This window comes from Perognathus longimembris, chromosome 20, assembly GCF_023159225.1.
Source record: "Perognathus longimembris pacificus isolate PPM17 chromosome 20, ASM2315922v1, whole genome shotgun sequence".
Classification (NCBI taxonomy): domain Eukaryota; kingdom Metazoa; phylum Chordata; class Mammalia; order Rodentia; family Heteromyidae; genus Perognathus; species Perognathus longimembris.
The window spans coordinates 8655855-8669608 of record NC_063180.1 but is presented as its reverse complement, the minus strand read 5'-3'; the positions used below and the strand labels follow the sequence as shown (position 1 = coordinate 8669608).

General features: G+C 40.2%; 1 protein-coding gene across 2 annotated transcripts in view; it reads right to left on the bottom strand.

Moving 5' to 3' along the window:
* The window catches only part of Ccdc93 (coiled-coil domain containing 93), a 75581-nt gene that overhangs the window by 31729 nt on the left and 30098 nt on the right, over window positions 1–13754 (bottom strand). For both annotated transcript variants that reach the window (XM_048330149.1, XM_048330150.1), the window contains exons 7-11: window positions 11100–11200; window positions 6401–6437; window positions 4582–4674; window positions 4276–4326; window positions 3391–3477 (exon numbers count right to left, since the gene is read on the bottom strand). In XM_048330149.1, the coding sequence (XP_048186106.1) occupies window positions 3391–3477; window positions 4276–4326; window positions 4582–4674; window positions 6401–6437; window positions 11100–11200 (369 nt within the window). The remainder of the gene's footprint in view (window positions 1–3390; window positions 3478–4275; window positions 4327–4581; window positions 4675–6400; window positions 6438–11099; window positions 11201–13754) is intronic.

Below are 13754 nucleotides of genomic sequence, written 5' to 3'. Positions count from 1 at the left end.
ACCTAATCTACAGCCGTAAGAAGAAGGACAAGTAAACTGTGCACAGGTTTAAGATGGCTTGCTGATCCCACCTCCCGGTGTTCACTGTGTAATCCTTTTCCCTTGAATTCAGGTAACAGCTGTGACTTGTTTACAGCCAACAGTATAGAGCAAAGGTGACAAGATGTATGTGATTAGGTGCACATTTTACACAAGACTGTAATGTCCACCTTGCACAAAGACACCCTCTCTTCTGGGTTTTGATGAGAAAGCAAATAAGGCAAGGAACTGAGGGTAGCCTCTAGCTAATTGCCAGAGAGAAGTTGTATCTTCAGTCACAAGAACTAACTGCTGCCACTGGGCACATAAGCTTGGGAGCAGACCCTTCCCCATTGGAGTTCCAGATAAGGCCCTCATCAGTACCTTAACTGCAGCCTTGCAAGAGTTTGCAACAAAGGAATCTGCTAAACTGCTAAACAAAGGAATCTGCTAATTGCTGACCTGTAGAACCTAAGATAATAAATGTGCAGTATTCAAAGTTACTACATTTATGGTCACGTTGCTATGCAGCAAATAACTACAGAAACAACCCAAGAAGAAAAAAGCACCTTCTGCCATCTGAGAGCTAGCCTTGTACCATTAGTAAGTACTTGATGTTGTTGAGAGCTAACATGCATACATAACTTAAGTTTGGATATTAAATATAAACAATTTCAAGGAGCACCAACACCAGAACAGGCCACTGTGACTGTGAGCAAGGATAAAGGCAAAAAGCATGGTCAACTCTGCAAGTACACTTGAATACAACGAATCAAAAACAGCACTCAACTCACAAAAATGCCCCAATACCCCTTATACTTGCTAGACAGTTTTTATCTTGATTTGTTCCTTTCCCCCACATGTCTTATATATAGAATTTATTATGATTCTTTTTCTCAAATGTACTCTTCCCAATAGCATATAACACAGAACAAAGCTTCATACCTTTGACTCTTCTCCCAAACCATGAAACTCCTTCAAACCTTGGTGGGTTAAAGGAATCAATTTTATACTTAGTATATAGCAAGCTAGACAAATTAATATAAAAGCTAGAAATGTCTAGAACATGCTGAAAGGGTCATTCACTACTGATAGTATTTTATATTATATTGTTACAACTTCTTTGTAGCAACTATCTAAGTCCCAAAAAACCTCTAGCAGAAACTACTGGCTCAATTTCAGGTATTATCTACAAGGCAAATGGAAACAATGTAAAGTCTAATAAGAGAGAACTATTTGGTGGATTGTATTACTACAGAGATTATACAGGTATCAAAATAAAGTATAGAAACAGAGAAATTTTTTCAGATGCCATGCAACAGCACCAACAACAAAATCCCATAGTTGAAGAACAATAACGTGCCAGGCAGCGTTTAAGTCATTTAATCTTTACAATGGAAAGGAAAGTAATATTCTCTTATAGAAGAAACTGGGGCAAAGGAAATTAAGCAACTGGCCAAACTCACATAGCTGAGAAATTGAGGAGACAAATATGAACTAAGATAACTACTCAACTCCACATGTTAAGTTTAACATTTGCACTATTGTACTACTCTCAGACATAAATGAACACTGCAACTGTGCGTAACTGTGATATCTGGGGATAAACAGAAGATAACATGCAAATGTGAACAACTGTGATACTAAAATGCAGTTAATGGCAATATAATTTTAAGAAACATCCATTTTGATGGCAATGATCTACTTGATGGAAACAGACAAGAAATGGGCATTTGACTTTCTCTAATTTTCCATACAAAGTTTAATTGGACATATCCTTGCAAACAGATGATACTGCTTTCCCTCCAAAATTACTTTGAATTATACTCTGTTGTACCAAGAATGGAATGGAAGTGGAGACAGTCCAGGATTAATGGTATCATGCAGTGCCTAGAGATGGATCAAGATCACTGTGAAATGGAGAGAAGAGAGAATGCAGGAGAGGGGAAACAGAAGCCCAGGGGGAGCCATGGCAAATGTGAGACTGAATGAGAGAGGGAAGCTTTTGGATTCCCAGGTGAGGAGAGTTTGGGGGAAGAAGGTGCACTTCCAACCCCCCAGAGGAGCTGCCTCAATCACTTTCCTCCTACAGCAATCAGAGGTCCTATCTACTCACAATAGGCAAGTTTGCACACAGAAATCAGTCTCCATAGAAATGGCAACTCTATCTAGATGTCTTTTCCCCTAAAAATCTGGCTTCAGGAATACTAAGGCAACACAGGGAGGAACAGAGCCATACTCTTGTTACCAGCTGTGGGTGCTGACAGAGGCTTAAACACTTTCTTCTGGAGGGAGTAAATGAATCACTCTTTTCAGGATTATATCTACATGTCTTCTGAGTTTTACCATAATGAAAATCTTTTTCTGGTCAAATCTCCATTGGCACATTGACTGTTTCATCCTTTCTATGTGGCAAATAGAGAATCTAGGAAAGATGGATTAGGAAGTGTGTGTTCAGAAATATCTACAGTACTTGGGGGACAGAGCAATAAGGAAACTCCATCTAGACATTGTCTCATTCACTGTCTCGCTCAGAAACCCTCTCCCTTGTTGGTGAAAGAGGACCTCTTGCTGTGTTTACAGTACATTACACACATCAGGTTATAGGCAACAATTTTCCCCTGACCCTACCACCTGTGCAATCATTTCAGAGGTCATCAGGATGGAAGTGGAACTAATTTGTTCTCAGGGCTTTGGAAGACAAGGGAAGCAAAGCTAAACACTCTAGCACACAACATTTAAAGAAAGTAGGCTGAGTATGGATAAGAAAGGAAGAATGTAAAACAATGCCTTGTAAATCTGAGCGTGCCCACACTACATCTCAGCCAGGTCAGAGTCAGTTAGGAGTGAAATGATTAATCACCCCCTTCCTGAAATATTCAAGGTCCTCTCTCAGGTTGGAAAAAAAATTTAATGCTGAAATATGGTTGTGAGGATTTTGTTCATTCTATACTCTTTTAGTAAAGTAGAACAAAAATTTTTGCCTTGGACTTGGCTGAGTTATGGGGTTTGTCTCCTAAGTGGCAAAAAGCCTCATTCTTCACCCCAATCACCAAACTGAGCTCAAGTTATAAGATGTGTGATAGGGAAGGAAAAATGACTGTGTTATACCTCAGGCAAGGATGTATCAAATGTGATCACTGTTCACAGATTTTCACAGACAGATTTTCTCTTAATATTTATAGAAAAATGGGTACTGTAGAACAAAATTAATGTAGCTAATGGGCAACTGCTGATGGCTGAGCATGGTAAAGCCTAGTATCTGTGGTTTTGACAAATGTGGCTAATGAATTAGAACCAGATTCCACACTGCAGAGGAGGGGCAAGGAAGTAGAACAAAGTATGGGGCAATTCCAGCAGACACCCACCTACCTTATCTGCATATTCAGACACGATCTGCTTAATCTCAGCAGAGCAGAGGCCCACAATCTGGCCCACGGAGCTTGCGGTGAGACGGCTCTGCAATCACATAGGGGTGTGTTCTCAAGACCATGGCTTGTCTTTGGCAGAACTAGAAATCTTGAGCACTCAGTATTATTGAAAAATAATATTCTGGGAGGAAAAAGATAATGTGGCTTTGTCTGCTTATTCATCAACAAGGGAAACAACAGGCTAAGCTAAGGACAAAGTCAGAGCCACCACTGCTCTATCTCCTGAGTTCTAAACTGGTTGTACTATCTTCTTGGACTCTGGCTGCCCCAAGAAAACCATGCTTCACTTTTATGTCCCATGCCCTGGCTTCTCAAGGGTCACCAAACACAGCTGCCAGGGCACTTAGGGATCTAAAGATTCAAGGAAGATCAAAAACAATCTCAGACCCTCTTTACTGCCAGTTTGTTACTGGTCTCAAAAGAAATGATCCTTTCCAAGCACAAGGAGAAAACTCTGGATAGGCCTTGAGCTCTGGGAAGACCAGTTATAAATGTGAGATTCTATCTTCTACCTAGTTGTTATTAGAAGGAAATAAAAACTAGAGGCTCCTTCCACAGGTGGATCCTATAGTTATGGGGAGGCAGGCTGGCCACAGCTTGTCTACAGAGGTTTGGTGACCTGTCACAGCAGGGACATCCTCCAAGTCTCCCTCTTAGAGGATAGTGCTATGCCTTATAAAAAAAAAAGTTCCCCTAAAAGATCATCCTACAATAAGGCCTTATAGGGCTCTAGAGAAGGTGGTACCACAGGAGGAGGCCCTCAGGAGCAGAAGGAATGCCATTTCCCCATTTCCACATCCCTTGTCCTTCTCCCCCAACTCCTTACCTCCTCACTAGCCATGGCAGTCATCTTAGTCATCAGTGACTGAATTCGCTGCTGGAAGAGGAAAGGAAGGAACAGCAGTGAGCAGTTCTGACTATTTAAGACTGAAGCAAGTGACTATACAAGCTCTGCCTGGAAGTCCCAGGATTTTGTTCCTTGATCTGGCTTAGTGTAAGCCTCACAACAAGTGATGAGAAGAAACTGCAAGGTGTGGAAGCAAACTCTTATGCAGCTGGCCCTCTGGGAAAGCTGAGGATAGGAGCTCTCCTAAATGATGTAAACTAAAACCTCAGAGGGCTGACCACATACCTCTTCAGCTGCTCGAAGCTCATCTTCTTCATGGGCATCTGTTTTTTCTGTAGTTGAGAGCCCTGTTGCAAGTGATGTTTTTTTGTCTTCAGTCTGGAAAGGGAGATGTCAGAACAGGTGAATATTAGACTAAGCAGAAAAAGACAACATTGCCAAGAGGTACAAGCCTGTGAGAGGATATACATTTGTCTGGAGATATATTAATTGGGAGATCTGAATTGGCTTGAGAGAGTATAGACATTTCAGAGGCTGAGCCCACATTCCAGTCAAAGGACAAGCAGCCTAGGTAGGTGTCTGGGGATGGTGAGACTCATCTGGTCCCAAACTGCCTGATTAAATTAATATTAGGCTGCGCACTGTGGGGCACACCTGGAAGTCAACTAGCTGGCCCCGCCTGTTTCTCAGTCTTGGGGCCACTTGTGGCTAAGATGGCGGTGCCTAACAACAATGCTGCAGCTGCTACAAGTGTCTTTGGTTATAACCCAGAGGCGGTTCTGTGGGCTGTGACACTCCGGCTCTTCCGCCCGACCTTTTCCTCGCTGGGCTTGTCTGGGTTGGGGCTTGCCTCCTCCCCCCCCCCCCCCCCCCCCCCCGTGTCTCTCCAGTGGGTGGGGGAGGAGGGGATGAACAATGCACAATCTCCATACTTGCCCTTTCTCTTTGGTGGGGTCTTCCCTATACTTTAAATTTCAGGGCAGATCACTGCTATAGCAGTGCTATTTCAAACTGCCAGTTAAGACCATTAACAGGGCATAAAAGTAATTTAGTGGGAAGAACTATGATTTATTTATATAAATAAAAGTAATACAACATATCAGAGTGCATAGAGGTTAAGGTTCAAATACTACTTAGCCCAAGTTTTTATTTAGTTATAAAAAATATTGAAAATGACTGTCTGAAGGACAAAACTCTAAAGTGCTTCATCTTTGGATCAAACTGTATACTTTGGACTTAGACCTTGGGATCTCAATGTAGTGACATACTTAAGATAGCCCGATCAATCATTTTTCCTCAAACTTAGTTGCCAAATCTAGAGTTCTTGGTTTTAATTGCATCTCTGCCATCTATCTAATTTAATTATCTCTGCCATGTAGCCTATGTGTCTGAATATGTGCCTCTTTCCTGGAAGACAGGAATATCTTCCTTATTGAGTAGTTTCAGGGAATAAATATATGCAAAGCCCATTAACAAACATCCTAGCACACAGCAAGAGTTTGGAACTATAAGATTTATCTGACTGCTCTGTTGGTGATGATTAACAATCACTAAGGAATAAATACATGCATATATTAATGGAAATCTTTAAGACTCCTTCATAAAGTTGGAAAGCCTATCTTGATTTCTCTGGCTCTTTCACATTTTGCTTCCCGGCATAGGACAGGCCTATTAATTTATTCTATATCATTGCTAGCATCCTGTTCTCATCAGTCCAGAGGCTGGTCATCATATAATACATGTACTCAGGGACTTCTGGAAGCAGACTTAACATTGAAAGACCCCACTCTACAACTCTGAGGTCAAGGCTTCAATCACCCTTTACACCTCCAGCCCTAGGATGAGATGAGACTGCTGCTAAGTTTTGGCTTCACTGTTTGCAGAGGTGGCAGGTTGACAATTCTAGGACAGAGATGTAGGAGCCAGAGGCTCCTGCTTCGCCTGCCTTCCCAAGGCCCAGCACTCAGCAGCAGCCTTTCCCATCTACTTCCTTCCTGGGTTTACCAGTGAGCAGTTGTTCAACTATTACTATCAGACAGAGGGCGAAATGGAGTGTGGTTGTCATTTCTCAAATATTCTCTCCCATTGTTGATTCTTGTCTTACCTTCTCTGCTTCACTCTGGCGGCTAAATCCGTATCTCCTGCCAGCCATGAAAAAGGAGTTCAATTACTATTCAAAAATCATAATACATTCTAAACTCATTTTTAAAATTTATAGGAAAAACAATATTGAGGATTTAGGCTATTTTTTGTTTACCCAAAACATATTCTACCAGTTTTTGAATAAAGAGCCGGCCATGCTATTTGCTATACAAACACTGTAAGAGAACATTCAGATACTATAGGGTACAACATTTCGATAAGCACAGTTATTACTCTTTGAATCAGAAATTGCATTTCAGAGCCACAGGGTAAGCTAAAAGCTTAAAAACTATCTGTGTGAACAAATGTGAATGTGTTTGCTCAAGCTGAACATGCTTTCTAATATTACTTCAATAATAGTTCTGCACATAGTTTATTCTTATGCATAATCCAAGCATGATGTTAGTAATATGGATTCTCTTCACACAACCTTAAAAGTTAAAAACACACAAATGCACTTTAGTTTACATAAGTCTATTTTCTGGCTCTATTAAGCTAAGTAAAAAACACAAAAGCAACAACGTAAAAACTATTCAACAACAACAACAAAACATATAATGCAAAACACCCAGCCTCACATACATACTTTAGTTTGTGGGGAAATAAAATTATATGTAACCATTTAAGAAAACCAAGTTGGGGGATTCACTCTATTCTTACTCAGGCTACATCTCAGTATGTTGCCTGCACTGGTCTGGAGCCTACAGTATTACCTCCTCCTACTCTTTCGCACCCACTTCTTACCCAATTTCACAATGACCTCATTCCTCTTTATCAATGGCGACATTTCCCATTGGGAGAAAATAGGACTGCCTGAGCAGCCTCATGTGCCTTCTCCTTTATGCCTGCAAACTGCTCGGCCTCACCCCCGTAGCTCAGCTCACACACTCTTGCTCCATCTACTGCCTGAACAGGGAGCTTTGCACACATTGTTCTCTCCTCCTGTTTCCCTAGTTTCCTCAGCTCTAAAGATGCTTCTCCAAAGCTCCCATAACATGTATGCTGTGCATACAAGCAGTCCTGATTATTCATCCTGCATCTGCGTGTATTTCTTTCACTTCCCAATCTGCTGGTTTCATGTCTGCATCCTTTTCCTTGAGGGCAAGTATTCTACTTTTACATTTTGTATTTATTGTGTTTACTTAATGAATAAAATAAAATTTAAAAATGCAGGAATCAGATGCCATAAGAATCATTTAGCCTAGCAGTCAGTAGGTTGCTGTCTAATTGGACAGACTAAAAAGTCACTACTGGGCAGTAGGCTCATCTTTTAGGCACAAATCTACAGTTCTGAAGTGTAGCCAACTTAAGGTCATACCTCGAGTATCTACACTAATTCTGTAAAGAACCTATGGCACACTCTGAATGGCTTAATCAGTATTGACTGCCTCTCTCTATACTGCAGAGGCTGGAAAACAAGAGGCTATTTTTCATACTAGGATTCTGACCTAGGATTCTGAGTGCTATCTAGGAACTAGGATTCTGAGTACTATCTAGGTCCCAGAGTTGGACATGTGGAACTTATTTAAATAAGGAGAGACAGAAGATCCACTGTGTTGCCATGGGTTACACTATAAGCAGCCTGGTCTGGGCCAGCAGCTGTCACAGTGGCTTCCGGGTTTCTGCAGAAGTAGTATGTTCCCCTTGCCAGCAGCAGTAACAATCAGCTTCCTGATTCCTCAGGCTGTTAGCCAGCTTCTAAGCTGGAGATGGAGGCAGCATCCTTAGCCCAGCTCAAATGTGAGGCATGGGAGTCAACAATGACTGAGCCTAGTTCCCACCACTCCCTATGATCAATGAAGCTCTTCTGCTGATTACTCATAGACATTTCATTTTCTACCAGGGAACCCTGAACAACATGGGGTCTGGTCAAAACTCCCCATTCCTGTAAGTATCCTTACAACATTCTTTGTTCTTTCTTTTGTCTGAAGAGAGACTATCAGAGCAGAAGACACCCTGTGGCAAACAGTCATTTTCTAAAGCCCTAAGAATGTTATAGATTTTCCAAATAAAGCAGCAGACAACAAAACCTGTGTGACCCAATTCCCAGACCCACCTATTTCTCCTTCCCAGACAGAGGCTCTAAGAAAACTACCCTGACCACCTAAAACTAAGCTACTCTCCTGTGTTTCTGCACTTACACCATAAGCACTCATTGCTTTGTGTAGAATAATTACCTAGGGGGGGTAGCCGCCCCTAGGTCTGCTTGTTGAGCTCCTAGGGGAAAATTTGCTTAATTCATTGTTTTATTCTTAGTGAGATGTAATACACATAATACAAAATTTGCTGTTTTGAAGTATATATTTGAGTAATTTTTAGTGAAGTGTGCAACCATCAACACAACACTGTAAAAACAAGAAAGTTCTATCCCCTAAAAAGAAATTCTGTATCTACTAGTAGTTAGTTACAATCTCACCTTCTCAGTTCTCAGCTACCATTAATCCATTGTCTATCTCTACAGATTTGCCTTTCTACAAATATATGTACATGAAATCGTGCAATATGTGGCTTTTTACATCTGGCTTCTTTCAACTAGCATAACATTTCAAATTTATTCGTGCGGTAGCAAGAATTATTAATTCATTCCTTTTATGGGTAAATAATTTACCACTGAATAGGACAAATATATTTTGTTTAACCATTGATTAGTTGTTTCCATGTTGGGGGTATTTTGAATAAAGCTACTATGACCATTCCCATACAACTATAGTCACAATCCTATCCCCACTGCCTAGTTTAGAGCCAGCACAGAACAGGCACTCAGTATATTTTGCTGAACATAGTGCCCAGCTAAGTTTTCTAAATGCCTTCTTCTCCTGTGACATGGTAGCACTGCCTACATGACAAAGAAGAGCTAGCTATAAACGAGAGTATCCAATGTAACCACTACTCCATCTCCCACAACCTCATCTCCTACATGCCAGACACAAAGCATGTATTCTAAAAGAAAATCCTGAAGTCTTCATTGGGTACGGACCTTAGGTTTGGAAATTTGCCCGAGTACAACCCTGGCAGCAGGAACAAATTCTGGGATTAAGACCTATTGCTCTCACACTCACAATTTGAGAGGAGTCACACACAAAACCTATGCCTTGTTCTCTTCCATAAAGGGAGCAGGGTCCATGCTGGCCTCAATTTGCATTGTCCAATCCAGGATGGGCAGGGTTCTTCTAGTTTATCTAGCCTTCCCATGGTGACAATGAAACTATCAACACCAAATGTACTCTTTAAAGGTCCCATGTGAAAGAGAACTTTAAAGCAAGACATTGGAATATTGTCAGAATATCTCAGTGAGGTGACCAATTATCTGAATCTGGCATTTTTTTCATCCCTAGGAGTATGATTTTCTATAAAAATTCCAACATGAACAACCCAGATCAACAAATCTCACTACATTCCACTAAATACTCCCTAAGCTTGGAACACGTGACTCAGTTTCTCTTTCCACCTTTGGCTTTCCCAGAGTTGTGCAGCTTCTCCTGTCCACTTGGAGTTGGGCTTGCCCAGAGGTACCCCAACATGGTTTCTGGGGCAGGAGTCATAAGAATGCAACCCAACCATTTGTGTGGGGCTCCGTACCTAGGAAGGTCTTGAATGTAGTTATTGTTGTTGTCCTAAAATTCTTAATAGTCAGTCATCATTAACAATTCTTAGTAAGTGGCCAAGCATTTTCATTTTGTGCTGGATCCCAAAACTATGTAGCTAGTACAGGTGGTGCCTGAGTCAAAGGAGGCACTCACCTCTGGGAAGCAACTGGTAAGCGTTAACAGCAGCCACCACACTTGGTTTTGGGACAGAGCTAATTCAACTTCTTTTGGAAAAGACTAGTTTTATGCTTGCAAGGGAAATACTTAACCCCATACTATTATCTCAAAACAAGTAATAAATAGAGTTACTGCCTTTCCTTGGAAAGCTACAATAATGAAACTTAATTTCTACTGGTTCTCTCTAGTACCTTAGAGGAGCAAGCCACCAGGTGCTCAACTCAGAAAACTGCTAGTGGAGGGTGCAGTTAGTTTCAGCCATCCAACAAGGGCTGGGATGTGCAGCAGAGCCTCCTAGCATAAAGAAAGGAAGCAGGAGGAGACATACATCAAGGGATCAATTACCCTATGTAGAGAATGCATGACATTAATGAAGGTTAAGACCCAATGTCAATCAATAAATTCAATGCAGAGAACTATGTCCTTGCAGTTTTTTTTTTTAAATGAAAAGTAAGGATATAAAATAATAACTGTTTTTTTTTACAAATGAGATATTTTACAGATGTAATAAAGCTTCAAAACTTTCACAGCAAGTCAAGACTTATAAAACTTAGTAATAAACAGGTGAAATGTTTCTATTTCTTCTATTTACTAAAGATCTTAATAATGACAGGTCATGAAGGGCACACCAGTCAGCCTCTGCAAATACTCCAAACCCCCTAACTTCCTAAGCAGGGCAGGGCCTGGTACAATTTACACACACCTCCAGAGAGGAACTGCAAAGGCTACCCATGAAAATAGGCAATAACAGAGAAAATGTCTTGAAGCTGAAAAGTTTGCCTGAAAATAGAAAACTTAATCAGGTAGAAGCCAACCCAACTGAACCAAATGAAGCAATTTAAATTATCTTTTCTTTTAAATGGTTTTATAAAGTAGACACTAAGACCCATTCATTACCTGCCATATTCCAAAAGTGTAGCATGGATTCGAGATTCTTCATCGAGTAGCTCCTCTGCTCCCTGCTGGCGTTTATATTTCCGATGGGGTTTATAAACATCCTAAGTGGATAAAAAAACAAGTTACAGGATGTGAAGAGCTCTCCTGAGCTATCTACTGGATGTCTTCAACAAGTCAGGGGGAGAAGGTTTTTTCCATCATGGACTGAGGAGTCTTTGCTCTGCTGCAGGTCTGGGGGGCCCTCGGGGTGGCTGCCTTCAGAAACTACTGAAGATACAGAGGCAAGATTGTTGAAAACTCAGATGACTATGGTTACCTGAGATAATTTGCTTATACCTATGCACCTGGTTTTCTGAGAAATAGAAAAGGCTTTACCATAGGAAAGCAAAGGTTAATAATGAAAGCGGTTCCTTTGCTCTTGATTTTTTTTATTAAGATGATCTGTGGTCACTAACAAAGTACATAAGCATATGAACAATCCACCCAACATATACTGCTGGTGTTCATTGTGAGCCCTGCTATATTGTGTACAGATTGAAGCACAGCACTTACTTCCATGGCAAGAGTAAGTAATGGTACTTAGTGAAAATGTTTACTTAAGATTACAAAATTTTGTACATAACAAAGACTCTTGTAAAAAGGTTCAAATTTTCCCCATTGATAATTCTAGTCAATTTACTTTATTTTCTATTATTCTAATTTGTTATTATTTTATTTTCTATCATGAAAAGTTTCAATCTGTGACATACATTACATAATGTCAATAATTTTGTGGAAAATGGACTGGAACGTGCCTGTAATGAGACTGGAGGCTGTTCTCACCGATTGCTGCCACAAGTGTTCCCTGGTTTGCTCATGGTTTCTACATAAATAGGAAGCTATAAATAACACAAAAGAGTTTCACAGTAAAGTGAAAAATATAATAAAACTGCATGACGCAGTTACTGTGTATAATTTAATTTCCACTGAGATCTGCTACTGTAGCAGTGCTATATAATTGAACTTAACTACTATCTTTCTTGGTTACCAATGAAAGAGTCAATGACCCAAGACAAGAAATTGGATTCTTCTATAAAAGGAATGGCTCTAAAATAGCACACTGAAATGAACAGGTAAAAGGACCTTTCCTTTGACATACAATGGCAATATTGGCTTTTTTTTTTTTTTTTGCCAGTTCTGGTGCTTGAACTCAGGGCCTTGGCACTGTCCCTAGGCTTCTTTTGCTCAAGGCTAGCACTCTACCACTGGAGCCATAGCACCACTTTTGGCTTTTGCTGTTTATGTGGTACTGAAGAATCGAACCCAGGACTTCATGCATGCTAGACAAGCACTCTGCCACTAAGCCACATTCCCAAGCCCATTACTGGCTTTTATATATACTTTATAGTTTATACTCTCATTTACATTTTACTTTTTGCACTTTCTAGCCACTATGAAGATGAGGTAGGGCAAATGCTACTATTTTCATTTTACTGCTATGGAAACAGAATGAAATAATAGTATTAGGTCTAAGGCAGTATTAGGTTAAGGGCGGGTGCAGTGGCTAATACTTGTAATCAGAAGAATTATAGTTCAAGGCCATCCCAGACAAAAAGTTAGTGGAACTTTCTCAACAGATATATCCAGTGTGGTTGTATATACAAGTTATCCCAGCTATGATATAGGCACAGGTAAAGTAAATTGTGGTCCAGGCCAGCTTTGGCCAAAATATTAAAACCTATCCTGAAAAATAACAAAAGCACAAGAAGGATAGGGATGTGAGAAGTGTACAGCATTTTCCTAGCAAACACAAGGTCCTGATGAGCTCAAACCTCAGTATAACAACAAAAAGAGATGAAACAGGTAATACCAAGTTCCAGATACCTTTGCTTTTCCATTATATTAACTTGCCCAGTAGACCTTTCTATCACCACAAGTCATTTCTTCAAGATATCAAGTCTTACTGTGTAAACTGTACTGTAACATGCACCATTTTAATGGTCTGCATAAACAATGGAGGGCTAATGTCCCTCGTTTCCAGGCCCACTATAAAGAACTACTGCAATGTCATCCATTAAAGCAAAACAAGTCAGGAGTACTGATGCCATTTCCCATCTCTGCCAGTAACCAGCTCCCTGAGTTTTCCTTTATGGGTCTCATTTTCCTTATATGTAAAGTAAGGATAAACAGAACTTGAAAGACACTCTCAGTCTCTCAGTCTTTGTGATTATTTTAATTTTATGAATATATGACTTAGTAAATCATTCTGTCAGTTTAAAGCTGGAGACTGATTTTTAAAAATATACTATGCTTTACACATGATTACACTCTTTTTTTTTTTTAAAGAAAGGTATAAAGACTCAGTGTTTTTTCCATGAACAGTAACAGCTTTCATTTTTAATGATAGGTTTGTGTCAGACAGGCACAGACTGTTATATATGCACTGACCATTACTCCTCACACCTTTGAGGGCAGCTATCCTGTTTTCTGTCTATAAATAGGCAAACAGTGTAGAGTACAAATAACCTGCCCACAGTTAACAAAGCAGTAAGTTATAAAGATGGGATAACACTAGAACTGGAGCTCAGAAAAACCCCATACATGTTTTATACCTCAACACAGAGCATCCCTCATTGTAGATTCTGTTATTTTTTCTTGGCAAAGGATAAACGACAT